Source organism: Dipteris shenzhenensis, chromosome 18 (assembly GCF_047967505.1).
Source record: "Dipteris shenzhenensis isolate YYH24624 ecotype China chromosome 18, Dip_SZ_1.0, whole genome shotgun sequence".
Taxonomy (NCBI): Eukaryota; Viridiplantae; Streptophyta; class Polypodiopsida; order Gleicheniales; family Dipteridaceae; genus Dipteris; species Dipteris shenzhenensis.
In genome coordinates, this window is record NC_141613.1 from 34,669,428 (window position 1) to 34,690,708 (window position 21,281).

General features: G+C 42.5%; 1 protein-coding gene across 2 annotated transcripts in view; it reads left to right on the plus strand.

Annotated features, from left to right (window-relative positions):
- The window catches only part of LOC147891154 (AIG2-like protein D), a 43,133-nt gene that overhangs the window by 4,171 nt on the left and 17,681 nt on the right, over window positions 1–21,281 (plus strand). For both annotated transcript variants that reach the window (XM_087389909.1, XM_087389910.1), the window contains exon 2: window positions 8,835–8,907. In XM_087389909.1, the coding sequence (XP_087246035.1) occupies window positions 8,835–8,907 (73 nt within the window). The remainder of the gene's footprint in view (window positions 1–8,834; window positions 8,908–21,281) is intronic.

A 21,281-nucleotide genomic window follows, 5' to 3' on the forward strand; every position in this document is an offset into this window, starting at 1 on the left:
GGATGCACTCTAGGCTTTCTGTGGGACACATGATCTGAAGGTCAACCTTGTTAAAACCAAGGCGATGATTTTCAACATGTTGATAGCTGCCCATCAAGAGCAGTTTACCTTCGACGGGGCACCAATGGAGATTGTTGCATCTATAAGTACTTTGGAGTCTTTTTCTTAGGCTAGATTTTCACGTGCCGGCCTATTTGAGCAGAGGACCACATTGCCAAACTCGTGTGTCAGTGCTTTCATTGCCCTTGTTAGGATCCCAAAACCAAGTCTCTTCTTTTGGACTCTCTTTCATTCACCTAGGATGTATGGGCGTTCCTCTTCAGGGATACATTTTTTTGAGACAGACTAGCCCCATTTTCATGCGCAGGCCGATTTGACCAAGGGGGCGGCACTTACCAGACTCGAGCGCGTTAGTTCTTTTACTCCCATTTCTAGGGCCCAAGACCAAGTCTTTTGTTCATCCAATTGGGATGCATGGTAGTCCCTTTTAGGGAACAGATCTATCTGAGACAGACTGGACCGCGTCCAGAGACCACAGGTTCTACTTCTTGCTCGGATGATACATGGCAAGCCATCTGTTTCCACATCAATGTTAGCAGACTTTGGGGCTACCCCTCTGCATTATATACACATGTGTATAATATATATATGTGTATATGTGTGCGCACGTGCGCACGTGTGTTTTGCTTGGGTTTTTATCACAGGCCTATTTGGCGTATTCTTTCTGATATGCTGCACCCTTTTTTGCCGATCCGTCATTTGTTCACTTCTCTTCCACTTTTGGATTGGAAGTTTGATAGAGCACTCCCAGGCTATTCTTCATTCACATTTGCTGATCTTTCTGCTAAGAAAGCATATCATCTTTTATTACCACAGCCAGGGATTCAAGAGCACACGAATCATTTATGGCATCTCAATAAGGCTCTTGCTTGGTGGAAAGGGTTCGGCGCTTCTGGGTCAGTAAGCTTCTTCTCAAGTAGAGTGTTTTCTTATGGCAATTTTTGTGCCGGAGCCCATATTGGTTGGATCTGTATTGGCTGCCAGGCGCATAGCTTCTCCGATATCCCTTGTAAGTTTGCATCCCAAGGAGTCTGTGCAGCATCTTTTTTGGACTTGTCCTACCGCCCGTGATTTTCTTCCCAGGCAGAGAGCTAGTCTTCATGCTCATTTCCTGGAGATGTCCTTTGGCAAGCAGTTTTGGTCGTTTGGCAGATATGCCTCCAGGCCAGATTATGATCAGTTCTTCTGTTGGTGCAGTTATCGGGCTTTGTGGTCATTGTATCATGCTCATAACATTCGATTGTACGAGCACTCTTGGTTGGATGTTAATCGTTTCTGCTGTTCCTCCTTACATTGATCTCTCCAAGATGTGCATTCTCTTGGAGACCTTCCTTTGGTGCGGTTAGAAGTCTTTTACTACTGTTTTTAGTTTTGAGTAGTAGCTGTCTCATTTTGGGACAGCTATGAATGTATTTTCTTTCTAAATGAATACCACTTACCAAAAAAAAAAGTGTGTTTGTTTTTACCAGCTATGAATGTACATTCTTCTTAATGAAGTTCTTTTACGTAAAAAGTGTATGTGTTTTATAGTTTCTTGTAATATAATACAAACGGATCTCACAAAAAAAAAGAGTGTGCGTTTTTCTTACAAAAAAAAAGGTATGTATGTATGTATGTATATATGTATGATACGACTAAACTATTAATGTCAAACTTTGCCTGCAAATCACTAGCATAGGCGCGACTATGTTCCACCCAGCCAAACCCTACTGTAGCAAGCTTCAAAGATACGTAAGTAGAAAAAACTTGCATGCTACACATAGAGCCCACATATCCCTAGATGGATCTAGTCCGCCAATGTCATCATTTGAGGGCATCTCCTAAATGCATCATTTACCCCTCTCTTGGGATATCATTTAAATCATTTGCCCCTTGGCACATTTAATGCATTTAGACCCCTTAGCCTTAGATCCACCTTCACCAAGGACCTTGACCTTGATTCCTTTTGATCATTTACATGAAGCCCAAACAAATATAATACAAACATTGATCCTTTAAAGGAAAATGTCCACTGACCCTTCCGAGGTCATGTTACCTCAACTTGAGTGTAACATTCCTTCCCTCTTCAACCATCAGCATCCTCGATGATAAAGTGTGGGAACACTCTCCGTAACTGGTATACGGATTCCTAGGTAGCTTCTGATAGAGGTAAACCATGCCATGCAACCAACACCGTGGGTATCTTTTGATTGCATATTTGCATTGTTCGTCGGTCCAGGATTCTTGTTGGTTTGCATTCTGCATTATCCTCTATCTTCTAAAACAAAACAACACCCTCTATTAGTGAGTCACTTGTATGCAAAAATTTCTTTAAACGAGAAACATGAAACACTAGGTGCACGTTACAACCCTATGGTAATTCTAATTTATAGGCCACCTTGCCTATTCTTTTTAGAATTAACCACGGCTCACAATATTAGGGTGATAACTTAGCACACTCTCCTACAGTCAAAGACTTAGAGTGCGAAGGAACTCTGAGAAAAACTTTTTCTCCTTTCTTAAATTCTCTAACGGATCTGTTTTCATCCGCATATGCCGTAGCTCTATCCATAGCTTGGCGGATTTTAGCTCTCGCAAGTGCTAGCATCTCCCGCATCTGAACCACAAAGTTCATGGCACTAGGCACTTTTTGAGGTACTCCAACTGTAGTTGGATTGGCCGGTCTATAACCATAGTTCAGCTCAAACGGATTGAACCCTGTAGCTCTATCCATAGCTTGGCGGATTTCAGCTCTCGTAAGTGCTAGCATCTCCCGCATCTGAACCACAAAGTTCGTGGCACTAGGCACTTTTTGAGGTACTCCAACTATAGTTGGATTTACCGGTTTATAACCATAGTTCAGCTCAAACGGATTGAACCCTATAGAGGAATGTTTTCTATCATTGTAGGCAAATTCTAACAGTGGCAACCACTTGTCCCATGAATGTTGCCTCAATGACACATATGCTCTAAGCATATCCTCTAAAATTTGGTTGATTCTTTTTGTCTGACCATCCGTTTCTGGATGATTCCCACTACTCATTTCCAACTTAGTCCTTAGTGTCTCAAACACTGCAATCCAAAAATAATTGGTAAATTTTACATCCCTGTCTGACACTATGGATTTGGGTAATCCATGCAAACGAAATATATGTTTAATAAACAAATCCACCACTTGTGGGGCACTAACAAACTCTCTAGGTAGAATGAAGTGAGCCATCTTGGTAAGACGATCGACTATCACAAGGATAGAATCATATCCATCTTGTGTCATAGATAGATCTACAATAAAGTCCATGGAAATGCTCTCCAACCTACCTAGTGGTATTTCCAAAGGCTGTAAAAGTCCGGGTGGCTTCACCCGCTCTACCTTACTTATCTGACACGAAAACAACGTGTCACATATTCATGAATATGTTTTTTTAAATTTTCGGCCAAAAGAAGTCTCGCTTCATGAGATCATACGTTTTTTCAACTCTTGGATGTCCTGCACATGGGCTATCATGGCATTGTTGAATGACTCTCTGCCTGAGATCATTTTGATTAGGTACTACTACCTTGCCATTTCTTTTCAGCATACCATCTCTTATGGTATATCTTGCATAAGTTTTTTTTTTTCTTGGATGCCAGGTCACCCTTTTCCCTGGGTTTAAATACATGAGCCTTAGGCGAAAGGCTCTGGACGAACTCGTCCACCTTTTGTGTTTCTCTAATCTCGGTCATTAGAGCACTCTCTAATACCGTGAAACTCATATTATGCATAATGCGTGACAACGCATCAGCCACTTTATTATCCTTCCCTCTTCGGTACCGAATCGTCAAGTTAAACTCTTGCATGAGTTTTGCCCACCTAGCTTGGCGGCCTCTCAAGCCAAGTTGTTTACAAAAATGTTTCAGAGTATCATGATCAACATCAACATAAAACTCTGATCCATATAAATAATATCTCCAACTCTAATTCATGAGTTGGCCAATTTCGTTGAGAGGGTCTTGCTTTCAAAGGCTACTGGCCTTCTCTCTTGGAGGAGAACTGCTCCTACCGCAATGCCACTTGCATCGGTTTCAAGGAAAAACGGTTTTTGGGGATCAACTATTTTTAACACCGGTCCTGAGACCACAGCTTGTTTTATGGTGTTAAGACTTTCCTGTTGATTCTGTCCCCATATAAAAGGTACTTTATCTGAGGTCAGATCAGTCAATGGCGATACTATTTCAGAATATCCTTTCATATGCCTTCGATAAAATTGGACAAATCCCAAGAATGATCGCAAAGCGGTTAAACTCTGAGGGATAGGCGAAGTCAGTATCGCAGTCACTTTCCTTGGATCCATTTCTACCTCCTTAGGAATAATAATGAATCCTAAATATTCAAGTCTTACCATACACAGTACAGTTTTCTTTTTATTTGCATAAAGACCCTCAAAGTATTGAATACTATTCTTAAGTGCTCGTGATGCTCAGCAATATTTTTACTGAACACAAGAATGTCGTCAATAAAATATACTACAAACTTTCCGATATACGGGCGTAGTAAATCGTTCATAAGTATGACGAAGGTAGCTAGAGCATTGGTAAGTCCAAACGGCATTACCAAAAACTCATAATGTCCAAACCTGCTTCTAAAAGTGGTTTTATGCACATCCTCGGCTATAATACGGATCTGATGGTAGCCACATTTAAGATCTGTCTTACTGAAAATTATGGCCCCATCTAACGCATCTAGGAAATCATCGATCCGAGCCATCGGATACCTGTGCTTAATAGTGATATTATTCAATGCTTTGTAATCTATACAGAGGCGAAAAGTATCATCTTTCTTTTTTTTTAAATATCACTGGCGAAGCAAAAGGTGAGAAACTAGGTTGGGATTAGTTCAATCTTATGCTGAACATTCCACTCTGGAGGTAACCCATAAGGTAACTTATCTCTAAAACAATCAGAGAACTCCTCTGCTATTTGATCAGCCAACTTGGCCATCTCTCCATTGTGGGTAACATTAGTGCTAGCCGAAGGACCATCAATTGGCTCTACCGATGCTGTACAAAGAAACAAAAACTCTTCTTGAGCTTTACGGAAACCAACGGTCCTTGAGGTATATCTTTTTCACCTCGCAAGACATACAACACATCATTCATCTTGAATTGATAAATGTGCTTTTTTCAATCTATGGCTGGATTCTTCCTAGAATGCCAAGCCTTACCCAGGGCTATGTCTGCGTGAGCAAGCTTTGTCAATTCAAAATCAAGCTTCTCTGTATAGTCCTGAATTCGAAGTTCCAACTGGGTAACCCTTTGGTCCCATACTTCAGTTTAACTTCCGTCTACCATTTTGACTGTATATGCATAGTCAGATGGGCTAGTCTTTAATTTCAGCCTTTTTACAAGCTTGGAGTTAATTACATTGTGCGTTGACGCTGAGTCAAACAACACAATGACGTCATGATTGGCTACTTGCCCTTTCATCTTAATTAACTCCGTATCATTAAAGGTTGTATACCCTGTTGTTGCCGGCTTTATTAGGATATTATCAGGTGCATTGTTTACTAGCTTAGCAATAGACACACATAACAAAACAGGTACTGACCTTTGAGAAGATCCCGCTAGTTGAATCTGCATCTGTTCTGCTCTGGGACTCTCCTCCATTTTCACGTCACATTCTGAGATCATCATCTCAGCCATCCGACGATTCTTGTTTCGTGGACAATCTTTCCACTGATGAGGCTGAAGGCATCCAAAACACAAGCCTTCTCTCCTCGCTTTTTCTCTTTGCTCTGGGTTCAAAGAAGACTTCGACCAAGCCCGGGTTGCCATTGGTGTTACTTTTCTTTTCACTCCAATTGTGGTACTTGGTTTAGGAGTCTCAACTGGCTTTGCCTACTTGGCTTGACCAGTAGGCTGTGAGGCACTCCCTTTGCTAATCCACTTCTTCTTAAACCAAGTTTTCTTCGGGTACTAATACCGAGTGCCAATCTGCACAAACCCACTTGGTTTGTTCCCTTTGGCATCCTCATAGTTCATGGCTATGGCAATTGCTTCATCAAGCGTGTTCGCATACTTAGCCCGAACTTCCATCTTGATTCGATCATTCAGTCCAAAGATAAAATCTTTTACCTGCACCGACTGAGGTAGAGGCTCATAAATTTTCACACTTTCTGTAAACTTATCAGTGTATTCAGCCACTGATAAATTTCTCTGACGAAGGTTTCGATACTGATCCCAAGCTCGGGATGCTTCGTCAGAAGGTAAGAACTGTTTTCTAAATTCTTTTTTAAACCCCTCCTAAGTAGTGGATCCCACTCCATCTTTCTGTTGTTTTATCCACCACCTATCCGCTGCCTCATTGAACATATGGGTGGTCTCGCAGATTTTCTTCATATCATTCCTGATTTCACAAATGGTGAAGGCCTCGTCCCATTTGTGTAACCAGGTCTCTATGATATCGGAACTACGGTCAGACATCCGACCATAATACTTTTCTGGCCTATAATTGGTAATATTACGCACCTTAGCTCTCCTAGGCTCGACCATATGAACACTGGATTCAGGCTCCATTGAAGCTTTACCCTTCTCTTCACGTGATGGTCTAGCAGACATACTATGAACCATTTTTCTAAGCTCGGATTGCCCTACATTTGCTTGCAATTGTTGAGCTAAAATCTGTTGTTTTATCCACCACCTATCCGCTGCCTCATTGAACATATGGGTGGTCTCGCAGATTTTCTTCATATCATTCCTGATTTCACAAATGGTGAAGGCCTCGTCCCATTTGTGTAACCAGGTCTCTATGATATCGGAACTACGGTCAGACATCCGACCATAATACTTTTCTGGCCTATAATTGGTAATATTACGCACCTTAGCTCTCCTAGGCTCGACCATATGAACACTGGATTCAGGCTCCATTGAAGCTTTACCCTTCTCTTCACGTGATGGTCTAGCAGACATACTATGAATCATTTTTCTGAGCTCGGATTGCCCTACATTTGCTTGCAATTGTTGAGCTAAAATCTGTTGCAAGGCATTCTCTAATAATGCAATTCTACCAGACAATGTATGGCGTGCTAGGCGTGACACTTGCGGGGTCGGCCGGACTCCTAACTCTACGGGATCCACTCTAGAAGCTTTTTCTTCAACTTCCATTTAGTTCAATGGGTGTTAAAAAATAAATAAATAAATAAAACACCGCCTAAAACTGTATTTACAAACTGCTTTTCAATCTCACAATCACAAAAGGTGTCTAAACAGGCGTAACCATCAACTCAAAATAGCTGAGGAAAATATCTACAATCTCAAATAACTCAAATACTGAGGGCAAATAAACTAGCATATATCCCAATAAAATTTAAAAGGCATAGAAAGCTCCTTGGTCATATTTCTGCTGCATAAGGAGATCAACTAGTCCCTGTAAGCGAGTCCCAATCTATATTTATGATCTGTTTTGCGACCACCTGCCTTTACGCTAGATTTAAGAGAAGATCAGCCGTTCTAAACAAATGCCTAGGCTCCAGCCTCTCTTTTTATTACTTATGTGACATCGATTTGGCTTTTACTGACCAGCAGGTCTTCTTGAGCGTAGTCTATATTCGTATTAGCGACTAAATGTAACCAGCTCCCCAATAACAGTTCTTAGCCCACGCACGTAGCTCTGCTGGCTACCAAGCCCAATATAGCCAAGCCCACGACGTCTAGCAAATCAACGGTATTATCGTATCGCACGAGCTTTGCTCTTTAATTATGGCGCTAAGGCCATTGCACCTGAATATCTCTTCCCCAGCCTTCAAGTTTCTTCTTCAAGCTGTAGGAGCTAGCGGTAGAAGAGGCGGAAGGGACGTAAACAACGAAAGAGTTTGAGGGAGATATTTGACGACCGACGAAAGGAAGTAAATGAGCACTGTCGTCCCGCTTTGACTCCATAATCTCTTCCATCCAGTTCATCACGTGCATTACCCAAACACGTCAACTAGGTACGTAAATTCACAGGGTCTTACCCCCCTTCACCTTGACCACTCTGATACTAAATGATATGACTAAACTATTAATGCCAAACTTTTCCTACAAATCACGGGCATAGGCACGAATATGTTCCACCCAGCCAACCCCTACTGTAGCAAGCTCCAAAGATACGTAAGTAGAAAAAACCTACATGCTACACATAGAGCCCACATATTCTTAGATGGATCTAGTCTGCCAAATGTCATCATTTGAGGGCATCTCCTAAATGCATCATTTACCCCTCTCTTGGGATATCATTTAAATCATTTGCCCCTTGGCGCATTTAATGCATTTAGACCCCTTAGCCTTAGATCCACCTAGTCTTGTGCCATGTCACCCTCACCAAGGACCTTGACCTTGATTCCTTTTGATAATTTACATGAAGCCCAAACAAATATAACATTGATCCTTTAAAGGAAAAATGTCCACTGACCCTTCCGAGGTCATGTTACCTCGGAAGGGTCATGTTACCTCAACTTGAGTGTAACAATGTAATCATTGCTAAGAGACCCTATGATAATGGAACAGCCCTTTTACTAAAAAATACATTGCCAAAAAATGAGACTGACCTTTGCCATGCTCCGATAAAAACCATGTTCCAAGAAGACACATGTTTTGTGCTTTTGTGAAGAGAAACAATGATGTTGGCTTCTTTTCTTCCTCAATAGTGGTCATGTTTTGACATTGTTGCTTGATAAAAAAGTCAGTGTTAAGGCCTTGCTTTGGGACTAAAATGTTCAAATAAAGTCAGTGTTTAAAGGCTTCTTTGATGTTACTAACGTTCAATTTTCTCATTTGCTGCAGCCATCGTTGCAGTATAAAAGATCGAGACTACCCAGCAATCATTCCTGCAATAGGAGATAGAGTTGATGGGAAGGTGAATACTATCCATAGCTGATCTAGAGGCCATACATCTATAGTTTCTATTTATACTTATTCTTTCCACTTTGCAAAGTAATGCCTATATTTTTACAGCGAACCAAAGTGATAAGACATTGTTACTTTGTTAGTGGTCATTGCCGACATGATGAATTTTGATGCTATCGTATATTGATACTAAGTTTTTCCCACCAGGAAAAATAGTGTGTTCTTGTATGTCTAGAAATGCATGGTGTCGCTTGGCTTACGGCATGCAATTTCTCATGCTCAAACAGCGATGGGAGGTGTAAGATTTGGGGAGAGAGAGAGCAAGAGAGTGAGCTGAGAGCTGAAAGCTTGAGAGCTTAGTTGAAATAGAAGAGTGTAAGAGTGATACAACTGAAAGAGTGAGATAAGGTTTTGTCCTAGTGACAAAACCTTAGTAGTCACTAACCATAGTTAGTGGACTAACTGCAGTTAGGGGGAAAAACCTCTTAAAGAGGGAAAAGTGCCCCTAACTAGCTTATTAAATTACATTGGTCAGTGCTGAATTATATCTATAATTCTAACACCCCCTTGCAGTGCCAATGTCATGTACAAGGATGATTAATCACCAAACAGATATAAGTTCAGGGCACTGCAAAATGCCTCAAACTTTTCACGTGGAAGTGCTTTGGTGAAAATATCTGCGACATTGTCATGTGTGTACACAAAGATCATACTGATCTCTCCTGCATGTAACTTCTCTCTGACGTAGTGATAGTGAACCTCAATGGGTTTCGTGCGAGCATGAAACACTGGATTCTTTGCCACTGCAATGGCACTCTGACTATCAGTGAGAATTGGAGAAGGACCCTCCAATGACAGATGAAGATCAGCAAATAGACGACGCAGCCAGACACATTCAACTGTTGCTGTGAAAGCTGCCCTGTACTCAGCTTCACATGATGAGGTAGCCACTGTAGATTGTTTGTTGCTCAGCCAGGAAATGCAAGCTTTACCCAAAAAGAAACAATTGCCACTAGTGGACTGCCTAGTGTCATAATCGCCAGCCCAATCTGAATCACTGTAGGCATGCATCTGCAAGTCACCCCCCTTGGGAAATAACAAGCCAAAAGACTTTGTGCCCTGCAAATAACAGAAGATGCGCTTAACTGCCTGCCAATGCATAGTTTTTGGGCTGTGCATATACCTGCTCACTTGAGATACTACAAACTGAATATCAGGTGTAGTGTTGCAGAGATAAATGAGGCATCCAACAGCCTGACTGTAAAATGTGGCATCAACTGATTCTCCTGCATCATGCATTGTGAGTTTCAGCCTTGGCTCCATGGGAGTGGCTATGGGCTTACAATCATGCATGTTAAATCTGTCCAAGAGTTTCTGCACATACTTGGACTGAGACATAACAGTGTCACGTCTCTCTTGAGAGAACTGGATCCCCAAATAAAAGTGAAGCAGCCCCAAATCTGACATGTCAAAGTTGGTCTACAAATCAGCTTTGAAATTTGCAATATTATCTTCATTGGACCCTGTGAGCAGCAAGTCATCGACGTAAAGAATGATGACTAAAATTTCCCCCCCATCCTTCTCGATGTAGAGGGTGCTCTCAGTAGGACTATTGTGCAGCCCCTTGCTGGTCAAAAAGGCATGAATCTTGGCATACCATGCACGAGGGGCCTGTTTCAGCCCATACAAAGCTTTATTTAGCTTGCTTACCTGAAGTGCATTTGTTGTAATTTCAAAGCGTGGAGGTTGTTTGACATAAACCTCTTCCAACAAGTCTCCGTTTAGGAAGGCTGTTTTAATGTCCAACTGATGAACATTCCACTCAAAATGTGCAGCCATTGCAATAATAGATCGGATGGTGGTCATCCGGGATGTAGGAGCAAAAGTCTCCTCATAATCTATGCCCTTTTTCTGAGCATAGCCTTTGGCAACCAGCCTTGCCTTGTATCTGTCAATGGACCCATCTGGCTTCCGTTTCACCTTGAAAACCCATCGTGTACCAATGGCATGTTCACCTGGTGGCGAGTCTACGACATCCCAAGTCTGATTTTTCTGAATGGACTGCAATTCATCGTGCATGGCATTCATCCAATGCACATTGTCCTTTGCTTCTTCGAATGTTGCAGGCTCCTCCTCATCGAGAAGAGTACCTGCATATGCTGATTCCACTGAATTAGCACCTTCCATGTGCCTTAATGCACTGTGAGTCCTGTGAGGTAATGGAGCATCAATCTTACTCTCCCTGAGAGTCTGTAACAGCCAGTTTGGGACTGTTTTTGATTCCACTGAATTAGCACCTTCCATGTGCCTTAATGCACTGTGAGTCGTGTGAGGTAATGGAGCATCAATCTTACTCTCCCTGAGAGTCTGTAACAGCCAGTTTGGGACTGTTTTTGCTGCATGTATGTTTGCAATTTCTGCCGGTGGAGGTGGCAAGATATCCCGTGGCTGAACTGGAGCATCGGGAGGTGGCTGTAAATTCTGATTTGCATCAGAAATATCAGCGGGGGAACCCAAGGCAATGGGTAGTAACCCCTCAAAAACATCCTCTGAAGAAGAAGGCATATGAAATTCAGCCTGAGTGTGAGCTGAATTTTCTGCAAATATCACATCTCTACTTGCACTGTACCCAACAAATATGCACTTAATTGCCTTATCTGACAACTTATGCGGAAATTCAACTGGTACATGAGCATATTCAAGGCATCCAAAGACACGGAAATGATCCACTAAAGGCTTTCTCCCATTCCAGACTTCATAGGGAGTTTTTGTTTTCAAAGCCTTAGTGGGAGCCCGATTTAAGATGTACTTGGCACACATTAGACCTTCAAGCCAGAATTTGTGAGGCATGTGTTTGCTTTTCAGCATACATCTGTCCATCTCCATAAGAGTTCTATTTTTCCTCTCAGCTTTGAGTATTCCCCACCTCTATCTGTGCGCAATGTCTGTATCTTGAGTCCAATTTCATTTTCAATAATGGCTGAAAAGTGTTTAAACACCATGGACACTTCTGATTTGCGCTTCAGCCCAAAGACCCAAGTGAGATTGGAGTAATCATCAATAAAAGTAACAAAGTAGAGATGACCACCCAATGATGGAGTCCTCATGGGACCACAGACATCACTGTGTATAAGCTGTAATTTTCGGACAGCTTTAACTGAACCATCCTTTTTGAAGGAGAATCTGTGCGTCTTGCCTAAAATGCACCCTTCACAGGCATGTGGAGGAGGTATATTAAGAGGTGGCAATGCATCAACCATATAGTGCTTCTGAAGTGTCATCAAGCTGTTGTAATGCATGTGGCCATATCTGGCATGCCATAACTCTGCATTCTGCATGGCAGCAGTAGGAGTAGAAACTGCAAGAGCATGGGCTGCTCTTTTCTCAAAAAGATCACGTTGAAAAAGCCCACGCAGCAGAGTACCGGATAATCTCAAGGCATAATCATTTTCCCTGTCTCGGACAGCACATTTATCATCCTCAAAGATGACCTGAAATCCAGCCCTGTTAAGAGTGGACACTGAGAGGAGATTCTTGGTGATACCAGGCACATACAAGACATCTGAAAGTCTGAAAAGTGAGCCATCAATGGCGGTAAGCTCAACTTCTCCTGTACCACATACTGAATATGACGAGTTGTTGGCACAAGTGACTTTCTTACCAACGGGAGGTGGATACAAGGAAGTAAAGAGACACTTCCTAGAAGTGATGTGCTTGGAGGCACCGCTGTCAAAATACCAAGTATTCAGTGTTTCATTGACACTGAAAGCTGATGCATCTGATGAAGGATCATAACTACAAGTCAAAAAAGCATATGTACTATCCTGAGCATCTGGAGCAGCCAGCCTAGAATCTGAAATGCAAGATAAAAAGGCATAATCCTATCCAACAAAGTTGGCTGCAGCATCCCCACTGTCAGATGCATGAGGAGCTGAATTTGAAACAGCCATACCGAAGCTGTTTTTCTTCTCTTTTGCAAGCCTTTTCCTGCATTTTGCAATGTGATGACGTGGCTTTTTGCAGTAATGACAAAAACCCTTCTTCTTGGGCTTACTTGCATCATTCTTAGCCTTTTGTGAAGGCTGTCCTGACCCACTGGAAGGCTGATTTACTGATGTCTTTGCCTGTCCCTTGAGCCAAGTTTTTCCTGGTTTGCTCTTCCTGAAGCAGAAGTCCTATCAATTCATGAAAAGTGAGAGGATTTGCACCCCCCCTCAATGATAAGTTGAGCGAGGTATGAAAGCTGAGATAAGACTCAGGAAGAGAATTCAGAGTGGTGGTAATCATCTCTGGGCACCACCGTGGGATGGGGGCGTGACAGCGTCGGGTTGGAGGCGTGGGTGTGCCTGGTGTCGCCGGGGAGCATTCTAACAGGAGGCACATGGAAGGGTGATGGCTTGGTCATTATGTAGCTTGAGGATAGCATCTTTGATATGAGAGAGAGAGAGAGAGAGAGAGAGAGAGAGAGAGAGAGAGGCTGAGTTGTAGGGATCTTTGTACAGCGCAAACACAGTTTTTGGATACCCTTTTCCCCCTTCATTACAGAGAGAAAGAGAGAAAGAAAGAAAGAAAGTCATATTAATGTAGGCCATCTTCTCCCGCTCGTAGTGATGCCCTATGGGCCCTGGTTTGTGCCTTGTAGGCATAGTTATACGTACTTTAGTGTCTTAGTGCCTTTTATGCCACATAGGACATTTAGTCCTATGTAACACCTAGGACACTTAGTCCTAGGGTTTATCTTCATGTACTTTGTACTTTCATTTCTCTATTCTAGTTGACGTGACAGCCTTCGACTTCGACTCTTGTGCTTGCTCCCATGCTCACCGCACCTACAGTGGTATCAGAGCTCCTAGGACTTGCTTCCCTGCCCCCGGAATTGCATTGCTCCCTGCTCCCAGCTCGAGTTGCGCCCCCGTCCATACAGTTCCCGTGTTGTGTCGTATAGCTTCATGTCTTCTACGAGTTGCCCATGTGATCTGCTTGTAATCTTGCGGTCATCCATACAGTGGTACATAATTGCGCAGGACATACGCCGTACAACCGTACCTCAACCGTACCTACGTTGTACTTGTTTCATATAGGCATATCTGTGTCGTGCCTACTCCGTACAAGTGTACGTGCTCCGTACATATTCAGTATAGGTGTACTTGCGCCGTACTTGCTCCATATAGGTTTATCTGCTCCGTACATGTTTCGTACAATCTTCCGTACAGGTATACCTGTAGATAAGCTATTCGCAGCTTGTACCTGCCTTTCGTACACATGTGATCAGCTGTCCGTAGAGCTCGTACCTTCTCCGGGAGTTCCATACAGGTTTTGCACGTGCGAATCTATCTATAGGTTCCATACTTGGTTTGGCATTGGCTGTGAACCAGGTTCTTGGTTCTTGCTTGCTATACCTTTTTTGGGTCTCATTGCAGTCATCTACAGACATTGCAGTTTTGGGGCTTTTGCAGGACATTGGCAACTTTGGGATTTTCAGTTCATTTCCCTTCTTTTGGTTGCAATTTCTTGCAAGACATTGGAGCTTTGGGATTTGGATTGCAATTTCTTGTTTAGATTATAGGACATTGGGTCACATTTGCAGGACATTGGGTCACAGTTGCAGGACATTGGGTCAGATTGCAAGACATTGGGTCACATTTGCAAAATCTCAGCAAAATTTGGGGCTTTTCTGTATTTGCCCTCATTACATTTGGGGCTTTTGCCAAATTTGCTGTTTTTTTGCAGTGGTCATTGCCTAACACAGTCACATTTGGGTCAAATTTGCATTTGCCCTTTGATTTGGGCTGGAAATTTGCATAACATTTACTTGCAGACATTTGCTGTCATTTTTGGACAGCCAGCTCTTTACAGTGATAGCCTTGAGGCTTTTGTGTTTTCAGGTCTTTTCTTTTCAAGGTATCCGATTTGCAATGGCTGGCAACAATCATGATCTATTTGGCATTCTTCGTGAAGATGATAAGTTGGATGGCACCAACTATCCGATGTGGTCTTATCTCATGAAACATATTCTTGTTGCAAGGCATTTTTGAAATATTGTTTCTAGGGTTGATCTGAGGCCAGCCAATGCTACAGTGGCTGCCCCTACTTCTGGTCCCTCTGCAGAGGGTACCTCTCCTGTTGCTTTATCCTCTAGCACCCCTGCTGCTGCTCCTCCAAGTCAGGAACAAACAAGATGGGACGCAAAAGATGCAAATGCACATTCCTGTATTGCTTTATCATGCAAGAGAATCATTATTCCACACATCCGGTCATGCAAGACAAGAAAGGATGCTTGGGACAATTTGGCTTCTCTTTATCAGATTTGCAATGAGGCACATGCTGCATATTTAAGAAGGCAATTGCAGGAAGTTAGTATGAATGAAGGTGACTCTATGGATGCATACCGGAGCTGCAATGGCCGATGTTATAGATAGGAGTCGATTGCGTTGCAGTTCATTTGGAGGAGCCCATTGTGAGGTGCAGTCTAGGTTGCTCTGTGCACGGGATCTAGAAGTCGGCTATGCAGATGGAGCTATTGCAGATGGAGTCGTTGGTAGCAGCCATTACGAGCCTTTGTTGTTGTAGGCTCTAAAGGTCTCTCTCTTCTTCAAAGAAACTCTCTCTCTTGACAAGGAAATCTCTCTCCACTGTCTCAAAATTTCTCACAATGATGTCAAAGAAGCTCTAGAGAATTGCACTCATAGAATATGATAGAATGCCTCTCTCTCAGAGCAAGGAAAAGATCTCTCTCACTCGGAGTATAAGCAGAATGAAGATAAATCCTCACAAAGAACTCAAGAAATGAATGGAAATTTCACAAAGCAGATCTCTCAAGAAACAATGAATCGAATGGAAGGAGATTAACGGAAATCTCTCAATCTCATGGATAGAATTCTCACATGAACGAAAATTTCTCTCACGGAAGAGAAAACTTGATCTCAATCTCTCAATCACTATCTCACTCTCACAAGAAGGATGGCGCCTCAGCAGAAGGTAGAACCATGCTTTGATACCATGACAAAATATGAAGAGGGGAGAGGAGAAGAGTGGAGATGAGGAGAGAGGGCACAGCTAGAGAGCACACCACAAATGACTAGCTGTACACGAGATTTAGTTGAAAATGTAGAATATATACAAACCCATTTAGGGTTAGGGTTAGGGGATCTAACCCTTTCCTTTATAGCACTCTATTGGGTTAGTGCTATGCACATATGATCACATGATGGTGCTATGCACACATGATCACATGATAGTGAGCGTGAACTCTCAACAATTGCACATGCAATGGGAGTTGTGAGTAGATTTATGAAGGGGACAATCTAGATAAAGAAGATTGGATGGATGCAAAGTGGATTCATAGGTATTTGAAAGGTACGACTGGTCGTGCATTATGTTTCTAAGGTTCAAATATTTCTCTCTACAAGAATATTTATGATTCAGATAAGCCTTGTGATCTCACGAGAAAACCTTCATGGTTGTTAAGAGGTGGCAAAAAAATTATCAATTAAAGTTTGGCATAAGCTACGCAAGGTGAGGAAGGAGGCAGTGCAACCTTGAAAGAAAAGGTACAGGGAGGTGAAGTTGCAGCATTGGGTAGTCAAATAATGAAGTCACACAAGAACCTTCCAATGAAAAATGACAAATTATTTTCACTGGCAACTTTCTCAAAAGCAACTTGGGCTTAACAGAAACAAAAGATCTCGAGACACTAGGTCCTACTCACATTTGCTCCACTTTATTTTACGATGAGACAAGGGAAGTTAAAGATTCTAGAATATGTAATTGACAAAGGCACAAGAAATATGGGATCAAGATGAAGCTATTGCAAGCTCAAGCATATTAAGTGGCAATGTGGATCCCTAAGTGTCATCAACAGGGCAACCAACCTTCTTGTGCTTGTATCATGATCAACTTCACCACTCTAGAGCCACAAAATTAGAGTGGAGACCCTAAAAGTTTGATCTTATGACATTGACAACCAAGAATACACCGGCAATAGCTACACAAGAACCTACTCCTAACAATGGAGTAGATCCACAAGAACCTACTGCACCGCCCACGAAGAACAAGGTAATAATAGTTCAAGGCTTTGATGGGTTTTCCCACCAAGGAATTACAAACTGCTCCTTCAACACACCATTTAGCCACCTCCATAGCAGTTGACCCACAAGAACCTACTCCTAAAAATGGAGTAGATCCATAAGAACCTGCTACAATGGAAGATACTAGAGACCTTAACAAAATGTTGCTACCATGGAAAGAAAATCTTCACTAACAAAGGGTACACAACCCTAATAACTTCATTAAGATCTATTTTTTCTTGCTTCTGGGCGTAGAGCTTCCTTTTAAATCCATTTGATGTATTACGTTGCATTGAGGGCTTTGCTTGGTATTTTCTTTGATCCCAATAATGTAGTGGCAATCTAGAGCTTTATTTATGAGTCATCAAATTGAGAGGAGTCGAATAACACACCATACAAACTCCTAAATGAGGACTATGGCTGGAGAGGTTTATAGCATCTTGGATGCTAGAAAATTCCTTTAAGTTAAAATGATAATACATTGGGAAGGCTCAAATGTTTAATTGGGTACTAGTGTTAAGCAAAAAAAAGAAAAGAGTTTAAAAAGAGAGAGAGAGGGAGTTTTGGAGTTAGCAAATGAAGGGTTTGACAAAGGTCAAGGACCTCATGGAACAACTTGCCAATATTGATGAGGTGGTGCCCAATTCAGCTTGTTAGTACCACATTGAATGGGCTGCCTGATACATATCAAGGGTTTGCTACAACACTTCGATTAGTGGCCATGGGTAATCCAGACCACTACTCTTTTGATCAGCTAGTCACTTTGCTTTTGCAGGAAGAGCAAAGTCGTGCTAATAGGCAAGCTACTATTCCTGATCGTGCATTTGCTTCACAATAGACAGGAAAGGGTTCGAAGAAGAAGAAAGCATGATTGACAATTAATGCCTCACATGCAATTGAATCCCACGAGCCAGCAGATGCCTCACATGCACATGCTCTCCAGGATGATTGGGCATGGGCTGTCCATTGCTCCTTTGATCCCTCCCAAGTTGATGCATTCTTTATTGCTAATGATGCTCAGTCTTGGTATTTTGACAGTGGTGCTTCCAAGCACGTCACATCTTGCAGATAGCTGTTTCATTTCTTAGCTAATGCACCTCGAGGGGGAACTGTCACATGCACTAATAATGCTTCCTATGCTGTAAAAGGAATTGGAGATGTGCATCTTACATCCATTTCAAGCCATCCTGTCACTTTGACTAATGTTCTTTTTGTGCCCGGAATTGAAGTCAACTTGATTTCAATTTCAGCAATTGCCACTTCAGTTTTCAGAGTGATTTTTGATGGATACAGATGTCTAGTATATGATCTTTGTGATGACAATGCCATAGTTCTCACTGGCACTTTAAAAAAGAGGCTTTATCACCTTGATGATCACTCAGCTGCACTCTCTATTGAAGCATTTGCTATTTCAGATTCACAGCCTGCTGAAACTCATCTTTGGCATGAGAGAATGGGTCATCTCAATTATAGAGCTCTTGCCAAGTTACATTCATAGGGCATGGCAAATGAGTCCCATGTGTGTGAGGGTTGTCTTTTGGGTAAGATGCATCGGTTTCCTTTTCAAAAGAATTGTCCAAAATTCTCACAAAGGAAATTGCAGCTAGTGCACAGTGATGTCTGTGGCGCAATGAGGACAAATGCCATTAGGGGTACAAATATTTCATGACTCTCATTGATGACTTCACAAGATATTGCTGGGTATATGCTTTAAAAGCCAAATCTGAAGTGTTCTCATGCTTTCAGAGGTAGCTGAATATGGTTGAGAATGAATCAAGATGCAAGCTTGTCACCCTCAACACAAATAGGGGGGGAGAGTATATGTCAAAGGAGTTTGATGCATTTTTGTCCTCACGGGGCATTGTTCACTCATGCACTACTTCTTACACTGCTCAGCATAACCCTGTTTCTGAAAGGAAGAACATGTCCACTATGGAGATGGCCAGATGCATGCTTAAGGCCAAGTCCTTGCCCAATAAATTTTGGCTTGATGCAGTGATGTGTGCCAACTATGTACTCAATAGATCACCTACAAGGGCATTGAGGACTGTTACACCTTATGAAGCATGGAAAGGCAGGAAGCCTTCACTTTCACACATGAGAGTTTTTGGGTCTCTTGCATATGTTCATGTACCATCTCAGCTGAGACATAAGCTTGATGACAAGGCAATCAAATGCATATTTATTGGTTACAGCCAGGAGAGCAGAGGGTATCGGTTATACCAACCAAATACTGGGAAGATTATTGTTAGTAGAGATGTAATCTTTGCTGAACAGTCAGCTTCTCCTCTTGTGGACTGCAAACCTAAGCCTGAAGTTAACATGTTTGATGCCTTTAACTCTTGGTTACCTCGGCTTCCCTCAGAGGGAGACTTTGATCAACAACATGAGCCTCGATCTTACTATTCATGATGCAGTGATTGAAGAAAGAGCTGTCAATAGACAACAAAGGCAAGTTCCCAGATGGCTTCTTGACACATTGAGGGACAGCAAACAAGATCAACCTCTTGCTGCCGGGACAAGATCAGGGAATAGACAGATGCATGGTCACTTTCTTGAGCTTGCACTCCTTGCTACAGCTTGCAATGAGGAGCCTTTGTGCCATAAAGATGCTTTTGACAGCAAAGAGTGGATGGATACAATGAGAGTCGAGCTACAATCTATTGCCAAAAATGACACATGGGAATTAGTAGATCTCCCTTCCGGCAATCATGCCATTGCTACCCGGTGGGTCTACAAGTTAAAAAGGAAGTCTGATGGCAGCATAGATCAACACAAAGCCCGTCTTGTTGCAAAAGGGTATGCTCAACAACAAGGCATTGACTTTGAGGAGACCTTTGCTCCCACTTCCAGGATTACTACTATTAGATGTGTTATTGCCATTGCAGCCCATCACCATTGGCTTGGCAAGTGCACCAGCTTGACATCAAGTCTGCCTTTCTTCATGGGGATCTGCAGGAAGAAGTCTATGTGACACAACCTCCTGGCTTTGAGGTTGTTGGATCTGTAAACAAGATATGCCGGCTGAGAAAAGCCCTTTATGGTTTCAAGCAAGCACCTAGGGCATTTTATGCCAAAATTCATGTTCACTTACTGTCCCTTGGTTTTCAGAATAGCCACATAGAGTCCACTCTTTATGTTCATGGGAGTGGTTCTGATTTTTTAGTGCTGATTTTATATGTGGATGACATGTTGATCACCGGCCCTGATACTCAGCATATTGCAGCTTTCAAGGCTGATTTGCAACAAGCTTTTGAAATGTCAAACATGGGACAGCTGCACTATTATTTGGGCATTCAGTTTGCTCATGTTGAGGGGGGTATCATGATGTCACAGTCCAAGTATATTGGACAGCTCCTTGATTTTTCAGTTTGAGGATTGCAAGCCAATCTCTACTCCAGTGGACCCTGGCTTCATATTCTCAGCTCATGATGGGAGCCCACCATGTGATATCACTCTTTACCAGCAGGCTGTTGGATGTCTCATTTACTCATGCCACACCAGACCTAACTTACAATATGGAGTATCCCAGCTCAGCAGGTTCATGCACATGCCTAGTTCACAGCATTGGCAGGCAATGAAGAGAGTCTTCAGATATCTCAGAGGCACTTAGGATTTAGCATGGTGATCAGGGTTCACTTACCATGCATGCTTACACGGATAATGACTGGGTAGGTTGTTCCGACACCAGAGTGTCATATACTGGCAATTGTTTTTCGCTTGGCAGTTCATGTATCTCTTGGCTTAGCAAGAAGCAACCAACAGTTGCCACATCTAGCTATGAGGCTGAGTACAGGGTAGCCTTCACCGCTACAGTAGAGTGTGTTTGGCTTCAACAGTTACTTACTGATCTTGGTATTCGCCAGATATCCTCCACTATGGTCTACACTGACAGCCAGAGTGCTTTGGCCATTGCGCGTAATCCAGTGTTTCATGCACGTACCAAGCACATTGAAGTTCAGTATCATTATGTTCGAGAGCGGTTGTCAACAGGAGACATAGAGTTGTCCTACCTTCCCACAGAGAACAACATAGCAGATATGTTTACAAAGGCACTTCCTCGTCCCAAGTTCGAAGTCTTTTGATAGGCTTTACACTTGGTTTCCTTTGTTACATGATCTGACATACCTTGTACATTCATTGGTGGCTATATCCTTTTGGATAAACATGTGCCACCATGGCCATAAAATACCAGGTATTCTGAGACGTTTCCAGAATACTTAAGCAAACACCATGGAGGGGGGTCTGTAGGCCATCTTCTCATGGTCGTAGTGATGCCCTATGGGCCCTGGTATGTGCCTTGTAGGCATAGTTATAG